Raw genomic sequence first — 14,819 nt, forward strand, 5'->3', positions numbered from 1 at the left:
GCTGCCCTGCGTGGTCCATGCAGGCTCTGAGTGTGCTGGAGGTGAACCAGACCATAGGAAAAGAACTTCAAGCTCAAGCAAGGCCTTCCCTTGCCCTGGGTAGGGTGTGACGGGGGAGCCAGGCCCTTCCTCCAGCCACAGCAGGACACACCGCATAAGTAATTGGTCTAGTGGGGAAAAACTTTCTAAACCCAGGAAGTTAAACCAAGTATGTATTAGCACTCACATTTTACAGTGAGGACACTCGGTTTAAAGGAGATGATGTATATAAAAGCAGTCCATTCTAGATCTGTAGGCACTTAGCTTTACTGTTGTTATTATTAATTGTATGCTTCTATGTATGACATCTTTAATTCTTACTTTTTTAGGGCGCTATAGGGATTGCATGTGAGCTGAATGTGCACAGACAGACATCTTTCTTGTCGTTATTTCCTCAGTACTGTATTTACATAGCATTTGCATTGTATTTGGTATCATAAATAATTCTTGCTTTCTAGAAGAAATGGTTTCAAAACGGGAATAGTACGGTTAAAGGTTTTGACACAAGACAAAGAAGTAGACCTGTTTGAAAGCAACCTCAGTTCAGTAATGTTTGTGCCTTCTCTTTAGAATCCAGATACGGTCAAGGCCAAGCTGATCTCTAGGATGGCTAAAATGGGCCAGCCCATGCTGCCCATCCTTCCACCGCAGCTGGATCCCAATGACTCAGAAACGGAAGTATGTCCCCTTGACTGTATTAAAATGCATTGTACAGGTGCTGCCATCTTCTGTTTCTTTGGTTGAAATAAGTTCCTTCCTTTCCTACTTCTAATTCAGAAGTAGGAAGTATGAGATCACTACATGTCTTTCTTCTGTAATTCGGCCTTCCCCAAATGGAGGTAAATCCTACACCTCTGACTCAAGAACTGGACCGTTTATTTAGAGAGGTTTGGTTAGTGTTCATGTACCACGATCTGGAATCTGTATTGCTCATAATCTTTACATGTCTGTCTGGAATAAATCTGCTTCATGTTGAGAAAAAAGAATCAGTCTTCAGACAGGATTTACAATCAACAGCAGGCACTCTAGTCTACTTTTTAAAAGTTTCTTTTGCTCTTTAAAATTTTATACACACACACACACACACACATATATATGTATATGGATGTTTTGCCTGCATACATGTCTACAGGTGCTCAATTCTTCCTTTTCTTCCTTCAAGACTGAGTCTCACCATTTTGCCTACTCTGAACTCCTGTGTTCAAGTGATTCCCTCCCTCAGCCCCCCAGTGTATAGCACTATAGGCACATGCCACTACTTCTCAGCCCCCCAGTGTATAGGACTATAGGCACACACCACTACTTCTGGTTCAAGTGATTCCCTCCCTCAGCCCCCCAGTGTATGGGACTATAGGTACATACCACTACTTCTGGCTTACATTCATGTTTGGATCAGTCTGGGTCTTCTTGCCAGTAATACCTGTTGTTTAAATACCAAACTGTTACATTTTATGACTTTATATATAATGCTTTTTTCTTGTGTTTTAAAAATGTTGTTTAGCTAGGTGGTGGTGGCACCCACCTTTAATCCCGGCATTTGGGAGGCACAGGCAGGCAGATTTCAGTGAGTTGGAGGCCAACCTGGTCTACAAAGCAAGTTCTAGGACAATTAGTGCTGTAACAAACAGAAATCCTATCTTAAAAACAAAAATGAAAACCAAAACCAAATGAAACCAAATTAAAACAAAACAAAAAGGTGTTGTTTAGAAGTTTAAGAATTTTGTTGATTATCTACCAATCCCCCTTGCTTTTTGCTCTTGATATTTTGTGTAGACAGCATCTCCAGGCTAGGGGGATGTTCAGTTATGGGAAAGTACTTGCTGTGCAAACCTAGGTAGCTCTCCTGCACCACGTAACAGCAGGTGATGGTGCATCCTGGATCCCAGCTCTGAGGAGGCTCTTGAGCCAGGCAGTCTAGTCAGTCAGTGAGCTCTAGGTTTGGTGGGAGACTCTGACTCAAAATTAAGGTGGAAAGTGATCATGCAAAACACCCACTGTTGACCTCTGACCTCCACATGCACAAAAGTGCACACGTGTGCACATGCCCTTCTCTATACACACATGAACACACACAAACCCACACATACAAAAGAAGACACTCCCAGTTTTAGATTTTAGAAATATGGCATATCTTTTAGAAATATGATTATTTTACATTTATTTAGATCTAAATTTGTAACCCACAAGAATCTAAAGTAGCTTAAGCCTTTTTTTGTTGGTTAGCTTGTTACTGATCAGACAGTTCTTTTTCAAATGAACTAAGATAGACTTATTTTTGAGAATTTTTTCATTTGATATAAAATGAAAAGATAAGCTGGGTGGTGCTGGCGCACGCCTTTAATCCCAGAACTCGGGAGGCAGAGGCAGGAGGATCTCTGTGAGTTTGAGGCCAGCCGGCCTGGTCTAAAAGAGCTAGTTCCAGGACAGGCTCCAAAGCAACACAGAGAAACCCTGTCTTGAAAACACAAAAAAATAAAATAAAATAAAATAAAATGAAAAGATATAAAATGTGCTCTGAAATAGGCTTTGTTTTTTTATAGTATTGTTTTATTCGTTTCCTAGAGTATTCTAACATTTTAAATGGAGCTTACTATTTTGTTATTATTTTCCTAGTTTCTATAAATAAAATTTGGATAATATAATTAATTAAAAATTACTTTTTTTTTGGTTTTTCAAGACAGGGTTGTTCTGTAACTTTAGAGCCTGTTCTGGAACTTCCTCAGTAGACCAGGCTGGCCTCAAATTTACAGAGATCTGCCTGCCTCTGCCTCCCGAGTGCTGGGATTAAAAGCATGCACCACCACCACCACCTCCTGTCTAAAAACTACTTTTTAAATATGTAATTAATTAAAATTTAAATATAAGTAATTAAAACTAGGTTACTTTATTATATAATTAAAAAGTATAAAGAATTTGTTTAACAAAGGGTCATTTTCTTCAAATATTGCTTTATAAACTTTTAAACTTAATGTTATATCATAAATATCTATGTTAATATCAGTAATACACATAAAGTATATCGCTTTAAAGGATAAGAATCAAAGAGGGACAGTCTTGAACCACAGCAGAGCAGAGTATTTCTGTCAGGACTTTCTGGCCTTGCATGAAGCAAGAAGATGGAGCAGCTTTGCTTAGAGTTACAGCTTTGGTTTTATGATTTTTTAAAAAATATTTTAAGACTGAGAGCAAACAGCTGGGTGTGGTTGACGCGCACTTTAATCTCAGCACTTAGGAGGCAGAGCAGGAGGCCAGTCTGGTCCATTTAGCAAGTTTCAGGACAGCCACGGCTGCATAGAAAGACTCAAAAAAACTTTCTCAAAAACAAAAACAATGCAACAACAAAAGAATTCGGGCAAATTCTAGACTGCCAGCATCAAAGCCGGCATGGTAATGAGGTGCGGTGAGTCCCACTCTGTCCAGTGGCCTTGACTGCAGAAGAGGCGAGGCTTCATTATTGTTGGCTTTCCTTGTAGGAGGCCCTTACTGTGGGAGCCAGTTAGATTAGTCAGGTGTGTTCTGTAGATCTGTCGACTAAGGTGCTTGGAATGATGAAACGTTAGCTTAGAAAATCCGCAGAAATGAACTGTATTTATTTGATATGACTTATAGGAAGAAGGGCTCTTATTCTCTTGTATAATTGAATGCTTGCTTCATACAACTCATGTCCTTGACTGTTGGCTTTCTGCATGCCTTTCCTTCCTCTTTCTTGCCTGAAAATTCTGTATTGCAGCCTCAGTCTTCAGCTAACGGCCTAGACAGAGACCAACCCTTGTGCCTCTTTCAGGATGCGACTGTTTTACGAGGAGCTGGGCAGTCCCTGGTGACACCATCTGTCCAGCCTTCTCTTCAGCCAGCCCATCCGGTGTTACCACAGATGGCCTCACAGGGTAAGAAAGGAACCTCTAAGGCTTGGCCCTTGAATTGGATCCAAGTTTTCGTCAGTGTTCCTTAGATTATTAGCTTGCATTGTCAGTGCTGGGTCGGGGTTAGGGACTTATCAGTTTGTCCTGGTAGAACACTTTCAGAGTCAAGTGGATTCAGCCTGTTTGTTGTGATTTTTGCTGTGTTGCATTGTCCCCTTTGGAAGTCTGTGCTCAGCTGTTGAGACAGCTCCTTCTGTCATTGTGCACTTGTGTCAGCAGATGGACCTGAGTCAGATGCACAAGGGACACTGTTTTCATCAGTTGTTGGCGTGCCTGTGACGCTGCTTTGGGGGATGAAGCGGGGAAAGTGGTCTGGTTTAAAGCACGGGAATGTCAAGTACTAGCCCAAACTTAGGAGTGTGAAGGAAAGTTCCTGGAAAGAGCCCCACCTGGCACTGGCCCTTCTACAAAGCTGACTAACTTATGAGAGGCCAGTGGCTGTGGCAAAGGAGGTTTCCAGCAGGTCCAGAGACCAGTTGTAATTTATCTTGGGCTTAATAACCATTTTTAAAGAAAATTATGTATTTATTCTATATGTCTTTTACATCATGTATCTTAACCCATTCATTTCCCCATCCCTTCAGTCCGCCATCATGAACCTACAGTGTGACTCCGCAAGTCACACTGTGAACCTCTCTGTCCATGTATCTTTACTTGCAAGTGTTCATTGCCAGGAGTCACTGGTCTGGTGTGAGGTCTCTGGTTTCTACTACTCTGTTGTTGCTGGGCCCTCGCTTGGGCTCCTCCTGGAGATCCTGTTGTTGCCCTGTGTTGTGGAGCTCCTGCCGCTTTGGGTCTGCAGGTCAGGGCCTTCACATGCTCCAGATCATAGATGGAGTGGACGATGGGGCCGGCCGGATCTTATCCTTGGAGAGCTGCAGGGCTGGTCCACCAGAAATAGGGACAGCTCTCCCATGCTACCCCTAGCATGTGCTGAATAGCTATTTATTGTCCTTCCTTCTGTCACTACTAGGTAAATCCTTGGAATATACAGAGTACTAGCCTCTAGACTCCATCAACCAAAAGCTAACAATGTGGTCAGATAGCATCTGAGGCCTGAAAATGAGATCTCTTCCCTTTGTGGAACATACCTACCTGATGTTTCCATCACTATATTTTAAAATTGTCTAGATTTGTGAAAATTTCATGAAACTGTTGACTGTATAGGAACATGGAATTTGGGTCACCCAAAGCAGTGTTCCCTGGCCATGGCCATACACATTTGGCTCCAAAATAAATTACCTCCTATCTTCTTTGAGATAAAGTTGTGTTTTTGCATTAACACAAGAAGCAAGGATGGATAACAGTAAAAATATCTTGATTTATCCTAGCACCTCAACCATCTGTTTCTGGGTTCCAAACACCCTCTGCTGCCTTGATGCAAGTTACACCCCTTGATTCACACTCAGCTGCAGCTGGAAATGCTCAGAACTTTCAGGTAACTATTTCTTTTAGTTTATAAATTTCTTTATTTGTTATTTTGAAACAGGGTCTCAGGTAGTCTTGGTTGACCTCAAACTCTCAGAGATCTGCTTGCTTCCTGCCTCCTGAGAGCTGAAATTATCGGTCTACATCCAGCCCTTGGGCAACAATATTATTTTAAAACGACTTTAGTCATGAGATTAATTTCTGTTGGTCTTCTTGTGTGAACATAGAAGATCCCTTCCCTCCTTTTCACATGGCAGCAGTTCTCCAAGTCAGTGTTTGTAATTAAAGCCTGAGACTGTCAAGTGCTAGTCCAGACTTAGGAGTGTGAAGTGTTTGTAATTTCCCTTTCCCTAAATTACTACTTTCTTATCCCTAAAACCACAAAATGTTTTCTGTTTACAAGTTTCAGTGAAAGATTAAGTGCAAGAATATGCAGAGTAGGTGTTAGAGCCTGGCCTGGCGCATAGTAAAGGTGCACAATACCCAGCAATCGCTCTCTGTCAGCCCCCACCCTCCATGTCGATTCTGAACAGAGGATCAAAGATGAAAAAAGTCTCCCACAATGGAAAATCCCTCTGTCACAGACTGAGAATTTTTGTTTTAATTGAACAATGTTTGGGTTGTTATGTTGTCTTTAGAAATAAGCTAGATTCCTATGGGGGAAAGAACAATAGCGACTGTTTATTGAGCTTTTACCTTTTGCCAGTCACTTAATTCGCAGTTGTTAGAGCTTTGCCTGTATCACCTCATTTAGTCCATGCAGCAAATCCCCATAAAACAGAAACATCTTCCTTTCACAGTTGAGATATTCCAGAAAATGAGAGCCCCTGGTCACCCAGATAAGCATCAGGATCTAGCAAGCGTATTGGACGTGGTGGTAAACGTCTGTCGTCTCACACTAAGGATCTAGCAAGAGTATTGGACGTGGTCTCACTACGGAGCTGAAAGCAGGAACATTAAGAATGCAACCTTGTCTGAAAACACACACAAAACAGAGCCTAGGGGCTGGGCAATGGATGACATCTGTGCATAGACACACACGCATACAATGATTTTAAAAAGCTGCACGCGCTGGCTTAGTGGGAGCCTAGGCAGTTTGGATGCTCAACTTACTAGACCTGGATGGAGGTGGGGGTTCCTTGGACTTCCCACAGGACAGGGAACCCTGATTGCTTTTCGGGCTGAGGAGGGGGGGTGAATTAATTGGGGGAGGGGGAGAGAAATGGGAGGCGGTGGTGGGGAAGAGACAGAAATCTTTAATAAATAAATAAATTAAAAAAAAAATAAAGGAACCTTACAGGACCAATAAGAAAGAAAAAAAAAGCTTTTAAAATAAAAAAAAAATTTACTCTATCAGGGGAGAGGCCTCCTGAGGCTTCCAGGAAACTGTCTGGCTTAGTTTTGAATCTTGAAAAGATTTTTTTTTTTCTTTAAAAGAAACCAAACAGGGTTTGCTTAGTTTCAAGTTTTCCTTAAAATAGGCCTGATTAAAGGGAATAAATTCCCGTGTCATTAAATCACATTGCCGGAGGACTGGGTGGTGATCCAAGATTCCTGTTCCTCAGGTTCTGGGTAGGACTGGAGTGACCAGTGATCAAGTCCCATAGACAACTGACTCACCCTGGTCTTATCATCCTCCTCCCTGTTTATCTGTTTTGTTCTATCATAGGAAAGTAAACAAGTAACTGGTCATTTTCTCAGCCCTGTGCAGGTGTGCAGGCCTACACATATCCCCAGGCATGCTCAGTCACCTCGCAGCTGCAGCCTGTTCGGCCCTTGTACCCAGTGCCACTGCCCCAGGCTCCCCACTTTCAAGGTAGGGAATACCTTCCTCCTCCCAGTCTGTCCTCCCTCCCATTGTGTTTCCACTTTTCCCCAACAGCTCTCTACCCTTTCTTTCTTTTCAATGTTTTAACAGCTTGATTGGGTTGTAATTTATATACCATAATTCATTTAAATACATAGTGTAAGCTGTGTATGTATATATGCGTGCAAGCATATAAGTGTGCAGGTATGCACACTGTGTACATCTATGTCCAGAGCAGAGGAGGACATTTAATGTCTTCCTCTATTGGTCTGCAGCTTATTATTTTGAGACTAGGTCTGTTAGAGAACTGGAAATCTGCCATTCTGGGTAGACTTTGGGAACTTTTAGGATCTACCTCTGTCCACCCCCTAGTGCTGGGGTTACAGGTATACACAACCATGCTCAACTTTTTTGTTGAGCTGGGGGTGCTGGGGATTCAAATTCAGTTCCTTGAGCTTGTGGAACAAACACCTTTATTTATTTATTTGGAAAAGTTCAGGGTTGTGTGTCTATCACAACAATCCAATTTTTAGAACATTTGTATCTTCCCCAAAGTCCCCTGGTGCACACTTTCTGGGTCTTCTTCCCTCAGTGCTCTCCTGCCAGCCCTTTGTCCTCTGTCGGGGTGCCTAGAGCACATAGCAGAGAGTGAAGGAGCGAATCCTGGAGGGACTGAGAGGAAACACGAGCATTGCTGTGGGTGTTGAACGCCCCAGGTTAAAATTATTTTGTTAAAAACTCTAAATTATGAAAGCAATTCACTTTAATAAAAATGTCAAGCAATACAAAATGGGATAAAGTAAAGGTAACTGTCCTCTCTGTCATAGAAGAGCATCCTGGGCACTTTGTGTGTATTTTATGCACTTGTGCAAGCATAGGCGTGTTTTGTAAACAAAGCAGGTAAAAATGTTGACTGAGGTGTTGGTTCCCTGTCAGGGTGTGCAGCTTGTCTTTTGCTTAGTAATCACTTTGGCATCAGATAGTGGCAAGAGGAAACAAATATATCCAATAGACTTACAGTGGGAAGGGCTTCCTAATGCAGTCTTTATCTGGAGCTGCTGACAGAGCTTTCTGTCCCACCCAGTCCTGCAGTTGTTAAGTCCCAAAGAATCACACAGATGTCAACATTAATTATAAACTGGTTGGCCTATTAGCACAGACTTCTTATTAACTTTTTTAAAAAATTTATTTATACAGTATCCTGCCTGTAGGCCAGAAGAGGGCACCAGAGCCACCACGTGGTTGCTGGGAATTGAACTCAGGACCTCTGGAAGAGCAGTCAGTGCTCTTAACTGCTGAGCCCGTTCTCCAGCCCCGAACTCTTATAACTTATATTAGCCCATAATTATTAGCCACGTGGCTTGGTACCTTTTTCTGTGAGGCAGTCACATCTTGCTTCCTCTGTGGCTGGGTCATGACTGCAGACTGAAACTTCTCTCTTCCCGTAATTCTTGTTGCCACACCTCTACTTCTGCCTGGCTACTGGCCAATCAGCTTTTTATTAAAAATAATACAAGTGGCAGGATAAGACCGTTGTCCCACAGCACTCCCCCCCCTTTTTTAAAAACAAGAACTCTGAATCTAATGTCCTTTCTTTAGCTTTTCTCCTGACCATTATCCATAACAACTTGTAACCAACATTCTAATCAAAGGAAAATATTCATAGTCCATATTTTTGGAAAGTGGGTGTAGTTTTCCAGACTACTTTGCTGATTGGGGTTGCTGATGATCTTATGGGGACCTAAGGAAAATTTAGAATTATGATCAAGTCCTGACTGTAGTATCCTGTAAGGCTTGATCATCTCAGGCAGCAGTCTTGAATCTGTTCTGGGTGTAGAATTCAGACATCTGGGCCATCTTAAAAGAGCTGCAAGGTTTTGCAGCTAAAGCTGAGTCAGGAAGCTTCTCTTAAATGAGAGTGCTTGCCTCTAGCAAGAAGAGCCCATCCAAGAAAGTTCTGCTATCAAAAAGCCGTGCTTAACTTTATTCTTTTCTATCTAGAATAACTTCCCAAGCTCTCTCAGGCTTTTAAGTGGATTTGGTCAGCCTCACATCGGCATGCCATGGAGCCCTGTTCTTTCCCCATCTTTGAAACACTTCTACATCCCTCCAACCTGGCATTTCCTCTGGCTCACCATTTCTCCATCCACTGCTCCCACAGACACAACTGCATACGAATGTCACCAAAAGATTACTGCTTTTAAGGTGCTACTTTTGTACTTTATACATGCCCCAATTTTTGCACTTCAAGTCACCCTCTTAAAAAATTGTTTTTGAGATAGTATTTCAGGAAGCCCAGGCTGATCTTGAACTCCAAATCTTCCGTGTGCTGTATGAGTTAGTCATGTGCTACTATGCCCATTTTGCATTTAACATACTCTGTTGTAATGATTTGTTTATGTTAGTTTCCCAATTGAAGCCCACTAAGATCTGGAACCATGTTTTTTTTTTTTTTCATGACTGTATTCCTGATGCCCATGCAATGCCTGGTATGCAGTTTGGTGAAAGGGGAAGCAATATAAGTGCCAGGATTGTAGCAGTCCACATTCTAGCCCTTGATATGTTTTTACAGAACTATAACCTAGTTATTATTAGCTTGTGAGTCCTGTCTCTATTCCTGACGGTGTGAAATCACATACTGTATGTCCTAGGACATGGAAGGGGTCCTTTCTTTCCTCTGCTAAAACTGCCCTTACTTTCCCACCCTTAGTTTCTCTTTCCTTTTGATGTCTGTTTAGGATCAGGTGACATGACGTCCTTTCTCATGACTGAAGCTCGGCAACACAACACTGAAATTCGAATGGCAGTCAGCAAAGTGGCTGATAAAATGGATCATCTCCTGACTAAGGTGACTAAGTCAGAAATGAGGCTCTGAAAATGGAGCAGCTGGGCCAGAGATGGCTCAGCAGGTAAACGCACTTGCTGAACACATCCAACAACTTGAGTTTTCTCCCTGAAACTCATCATGGAAAGGGAGAACTGACTCCTGCAAATTATACTCTGACTTGGGACACGTGCTGTGACACAGGTGTGCATGTCCACACTCTCACATATCGCGTGTACACATAGTAATACATAGCGTGTTTTCAATAAATAAATACTAATTTTAATAAAGGAGAGTAAGTATAATACTCATTGTTTATATGTATGAATTTTTTATTATTTTCATTTGCAAATAAATTTTATTATTCAAATTATTCTAAAACATTTACCACATTAACAATATCTGTAAGGTTTCTCTCCAGCATGACATCTTTTGTGTATTTTAAAATTACTTTTATATGCAAAGGTTTTACCACGATGATTACATTCGTAGGGTTTCTCTCCAGTGACTTCTTTCTTGTATTTGAAGATAATTTTTATAGGCAAAGGTTTAACCACATTGACTACATTCATAGGGTTTCTTTCCTGTATGAATTCTTTCATGTATTTGAAGATGATTTTTTTTTTTTTTTTTTTTTTGGTTTTTTGAGACAGGGTTTCTCTGTGGCTTTGGAGCCTGTCCTGGAACTAGCTCTGTAGACCAGGCTGTTGAAGATGATTTTTATAGCCAAAGACTTTTCCACATTGACTACATTTATAGGGTTTCTCTCCAGTATGACTTCTTTCATGTATTTTAAGATTACTTTTATATGCAAAGGTTTTACCACAGTGATTACATCCATACGGTTTCTCTCCAGTATGACTTCTTTCGTGAATAAGAAGATGACTCTTTTGCATAAAGGCTTTACTACAGTAATTACGTACATAAGGTTTCTCTCCAGTATGAATTCTTTCATGTATCTGACAATCATACTTACGGGCAAAGGCTTTACAACAATGATTACATTCATAGGGTTTTGCTCCAGTATGAATTCTTTCACGTATTAGAAGATAACTGGTATGTGCAGTGGCTGTATCCAAAGGATGATAGTCATGTGTTTTCTCTCTCCTGTGAGTTACACATACTTGATTGAGATTTTTATATGGGAAGGCTTTAATATTTTGATAATATTCATAGTTTTGTACTTCCAAATTAGTTCTTTGGTGTACTTTTAAAGAGGAATTAGATCCAAATGTTTTATCATGTTGCTTACATTCATAAAGATCCTCTTGAATATTAGATATGTTTGCTTCTTTGAAGATAAAATAGCTTCCTTGTTGTCTAGAACTTTGACAATGTTCTTCAATATTCTGGTCTTCCAATTGTAGCCTACAGCAGTGAGGTTCCAGTAGGTTTCCAGCATCACATCTCTGTAGAGACTCTTCTGTGAAGGATCCAGCAAAGCCCAATCTTCCTGAGTGAAGTTCATATGCACATCCTCATAGGTCACTGCGTCCATGGCCAATTCCGAGCTCAGTCCTCTACCCTAGCAACTCCAGGTCACAACGAAGCACAGAGAACACCATGTATGAAATTATAATAAAGAAATAATAAATAGAGGCTGAAGAGACAGTTCAGTGATTAAGAGTACTTTTGCAGAGGACCAAAGTTCAGTTCCCAGCACCCACAGTTCCAGGAGAGCCGATGCTCTCTTCTCTGATGCACCAGGCACACACATGTTGCACATACATCCTTGTAGACAAAACACTCAAGACACATAAATAAATCTAAATATATATATTTTTTAATTTTAAAAAAGATAACAAAAATGTGAAAAAAAGGAGGTGTGTGTAACAAGAATTAGACAGTAAGTAGGATGTAACTGGGAGAGGCCACAGCTGCAGGAAAACTCCTCCGGTTCCCGTACTCACAGCCTGTAGTCAGTTGCCTAGAAGAGGCTCATGTTCACTTTGGGATCAAGTTAGCGGAGAAAGCAGGCTTACATTTAGATATTGTCTCAGAAATTTTTAACTCTCTCAAAAAAGTGATTGGTCCTGGGTGAATTGTATTTCTGTAGTTCCACATGTTCACATGTTTTGCAGGTTGAAGAGTTACAGAGACATAGCTCTGGCAATCCTATGCTTCTTCCTAACATGTCGGTCACAATGGAAACAAGCATGATTATGAGCAACATCCAGCGAATCATTCAGGTGAGGGTGATGGAGCACAGCACAGCCTGGAGAACTTGTCCATGCTCCCTCCGCAGATGTGCTGCCTTTGCCCCCAGAAGCAGCATGTGTTGACTACCACAGTTGGACAAGCCATTATGGCTTAATTCGGTCCTATGACTTGTACTATCGTATTAGTTATTTTCTTATTGCTGTGACTGAATACTTGGCAAGAAACAGCTTAAGGAAGCAGGGTTTATTTTGCCTCTTAGTTTGAGAGCATACAGCCTATCACGGCAGATAGGGGTGGTAGCAGAGGGTGAGGCAACTATTCCCATTGAGCCGAGAGCCAACAAGAAGTGGGACCTAACTAGGAACCCTGCAGTGCTATCCTCAGTGACCCACTTCCTTTAGCTGAACCCCACCTCCAGTCCACCCAGAGCTGGATATCAGATATCCAAACGTGAGCATTTGAGTGGCCTTTCATATTTGGACCACAGCCATCTCTATATTATACTGTATATTACACTCTATTATACTAACCTATGTTAGCACATGCCTTTAATCTAAGCATTTGGGAGGCAGAGGCAGGTGGATCTCTGAATTTGAGGCCATCCTGGTCTACAAGAGCTAGTTCCTGGACAGGCTCCAAAGCTACACAAAGAACCCTGTCTCAAAAAAACAAAAACAAAAAAAAAAAAAAAAGAGAAAGAAACAAACATTGCTTTTTGTCCCAATTTTAAACTCTTACTTCATTTTCTGACCATTTCAATCCTCAATCTGTCTAGCCTAGTGATTAGTGGTATAATTCAGTTTGTTACTTTAACAGTTAAATTTGTGAGGAAGTAAGTTTTAGTGTTTCAAATGTATTCTGCCTCATGGTCTGGGGATGCAGTTTGTCATGCAGGGGAGGCATGGCAGCAGAACACGAGGTGGCTCTCACACTGCACTGCAGCCAGGAAGCAGAGGGTGGGTAGGAAGTGGACCTTTCAGGACACTTACTTGCTTATTGTGTATTTGAGTTCAGGAAAACGAGAGACTGAAGCAGGAGCTCCTTGAGAAAAGCAGTCGGATAGAAGAGCAGAACGGCAAGATTAGTGAACTCATTGAGCGGAATCAGAGGTACAGACGAGGCCAGGGTGGGAGGGCGAAGGGTTTCATACATGTTTGCTGAGAGCACTGTATTGATCACGATTCTCTGTATTTGTTTTGTTTGGGTTTTTGAACCCGAGGACCTTGAACATACTAAGTACCTTTGAGCTTCAGCCTGTTCACCTGCCCATGTCTTCAGCCATTTCTTGTGTGAATTGCCTCTTTACTACTTCAGTAGAAAACGCTGAGGTGGGTGTGGTTGGTATGAGACCCACCTGTGTTTGGCCCTCAGCTCCACCCTTCATTTATTGTGTGGCTTTGGGTATTTTGTTTATGTCTGCAAGCCTAGCTTCCTCATTTCTGAAAATGGTGTTACCTAGAAAAGCATGTCCACTCTTCTCTTCTGTTTGGTCTATTTTATCAACCAGAGCCTCACTGATTTCATAAAGCACAACCTCTCTGTTTTTAGTGAATCCTTCTCAGCTCTGTGAGGGGAAAAGGTAAACAAAACTAGTCTCAATGCATCATTCCACTTGAAAAACTCATTTATTCCCTGAATTTTTTATCTAGTGTTTTTTGTCTCTTACACAGCAGGCTTGGAAGAAGGCTTACAATCAATATTCTCTTCCCTTTCCTTTCCTCCGCATCTCCCATTAGTACACACCCTGTGACTGTCTTCCTTCATCATGCAGAATGTTCATCTGTGGCCCAGGTTGCCACTTCCTTGGTTAATTCCTGCAGGTCTCAGAAAAGCAAACTGCTTTCAGATTAGTTTTTTAAAAGATTAAAAAAATATACATATGGATGTTTTGCTTGCATATCTGTTCATCGTGTGTGTTGTGTGTGTAGTGCTTGCATATCTGTTCATCGTGCATGTGTGGGCAGTGCTTGCATATCTGTTCATCGTGTGTGTGTGTGTGTGTGTGTGTGTGTGTAGTGCTTGCATATCTGTTCATCGTGCATGATTGTGCAGTGCTTGCATGTCTGTTCATTGTGTGTGTGCATGTGTGTATAGTGCTTGCATATCTGTTCATCGTGCATGTGTGTGCAGTACTTGCATGTCTGTTCATTGTGTGTGTGTGTATAGTGCTTGCATATCTGTTCATCGTGTGTGTGTGTGTTGTGTGTGTAGTGCTTGCATATCTGTTCATCGTGCATGTGTGTGCAGTGCTTGCATATCTGTTCATCGTGTGTGTGTGTGTTGTGTGTGTAGTGCTTGCATGTCTGTTCATCGTGCATGTGTGTATAGTGCTTGCATATCTGTTCATCGTGTGTGTGTGTGTGCAGTGCTTGCATATCTGTTCATCGTGTGTGTGTGCAGTGCTTGCATATCTGTTCATTGTGTGTGTGTGTGTGTGTGTGTGTGTAGTGCTTGCATATCTGTTCATTGGGTGTGTGTGTGTGTATAGTGCTTGCATATCTGTTCATCGTGTGTGTGTGTGTGTGTGTAGTGCTTGCATATCTGTTCATCGTGTGTGTGTGTGTGCAGTGCTTGCATATCTGTTCATTGTGTGTGTATGTGCAGTGCTTGCATATCTGTTCATTTTGTGTGTGTGTGT

The 14,819-nt window shown here is 41.6% G+C and overlaps 1 protein-coding gene across 5 annotated transcripts in view; it reads left to right on the forward strand.

The window, feature by feature from the left end:
• Fkbp15 (FKBP prolyl isomerase family member 15) overlaps window positions 1-14,819 on the forward strand; it is a 61,073-nt gene that overhangs the window by 29,739 nt on the left and 16,515 nt on the right. For all 5 annotated transcript variants that reach the window (XM_041632440.1, XM_041632441.1, XM_041632442.1 and 2 more), the window contains 7 exons: window positions 610-717; window positions 3,824-3,926; window positions 5,294-5,400; window positions 7,092-7,206; window positions 9,936-10,045; window positions 12,103-12,210; window positions 13,196-13,290. In XM_041632440.1, coding sequence (XP_041488374.1) covers window positions 610-717; window positions 3,824-3,926; window positions 5,294-5,400; window positions 7,092-7,206; window positions 9,936-10,045; window positions 12,103-12,210; window positions 13,196-13,290 — 746 coding nt within the window. The remainder of the gene's footprint in view (window positions 1-609; window positions 718-3,823; window positions 3,927-5,293; window positions 5,401-7,091; window positions 7,207-9,935; window positions 10,046-12,102; window positions 12,211-13,195; window positions 13,291-14,819) is intronic.

The sequence above is a fragment of the Microtus oregoni genome, unplaced genomic scaffold (genome assembly GCF_018167655.1).
Source record: "Microtus oregoni isolate MIOR12 unplaced genomic scaffold, Mior012 000041F_ref0000270, whole genome shotgun sequence".
Taxonomy (NCBI): domain Eukaryota; kingdom Metazoa; phylum Chordata; class Mammalia; order Rodentia; family Cricetidae; genus Microtus; species Microtus oregoni.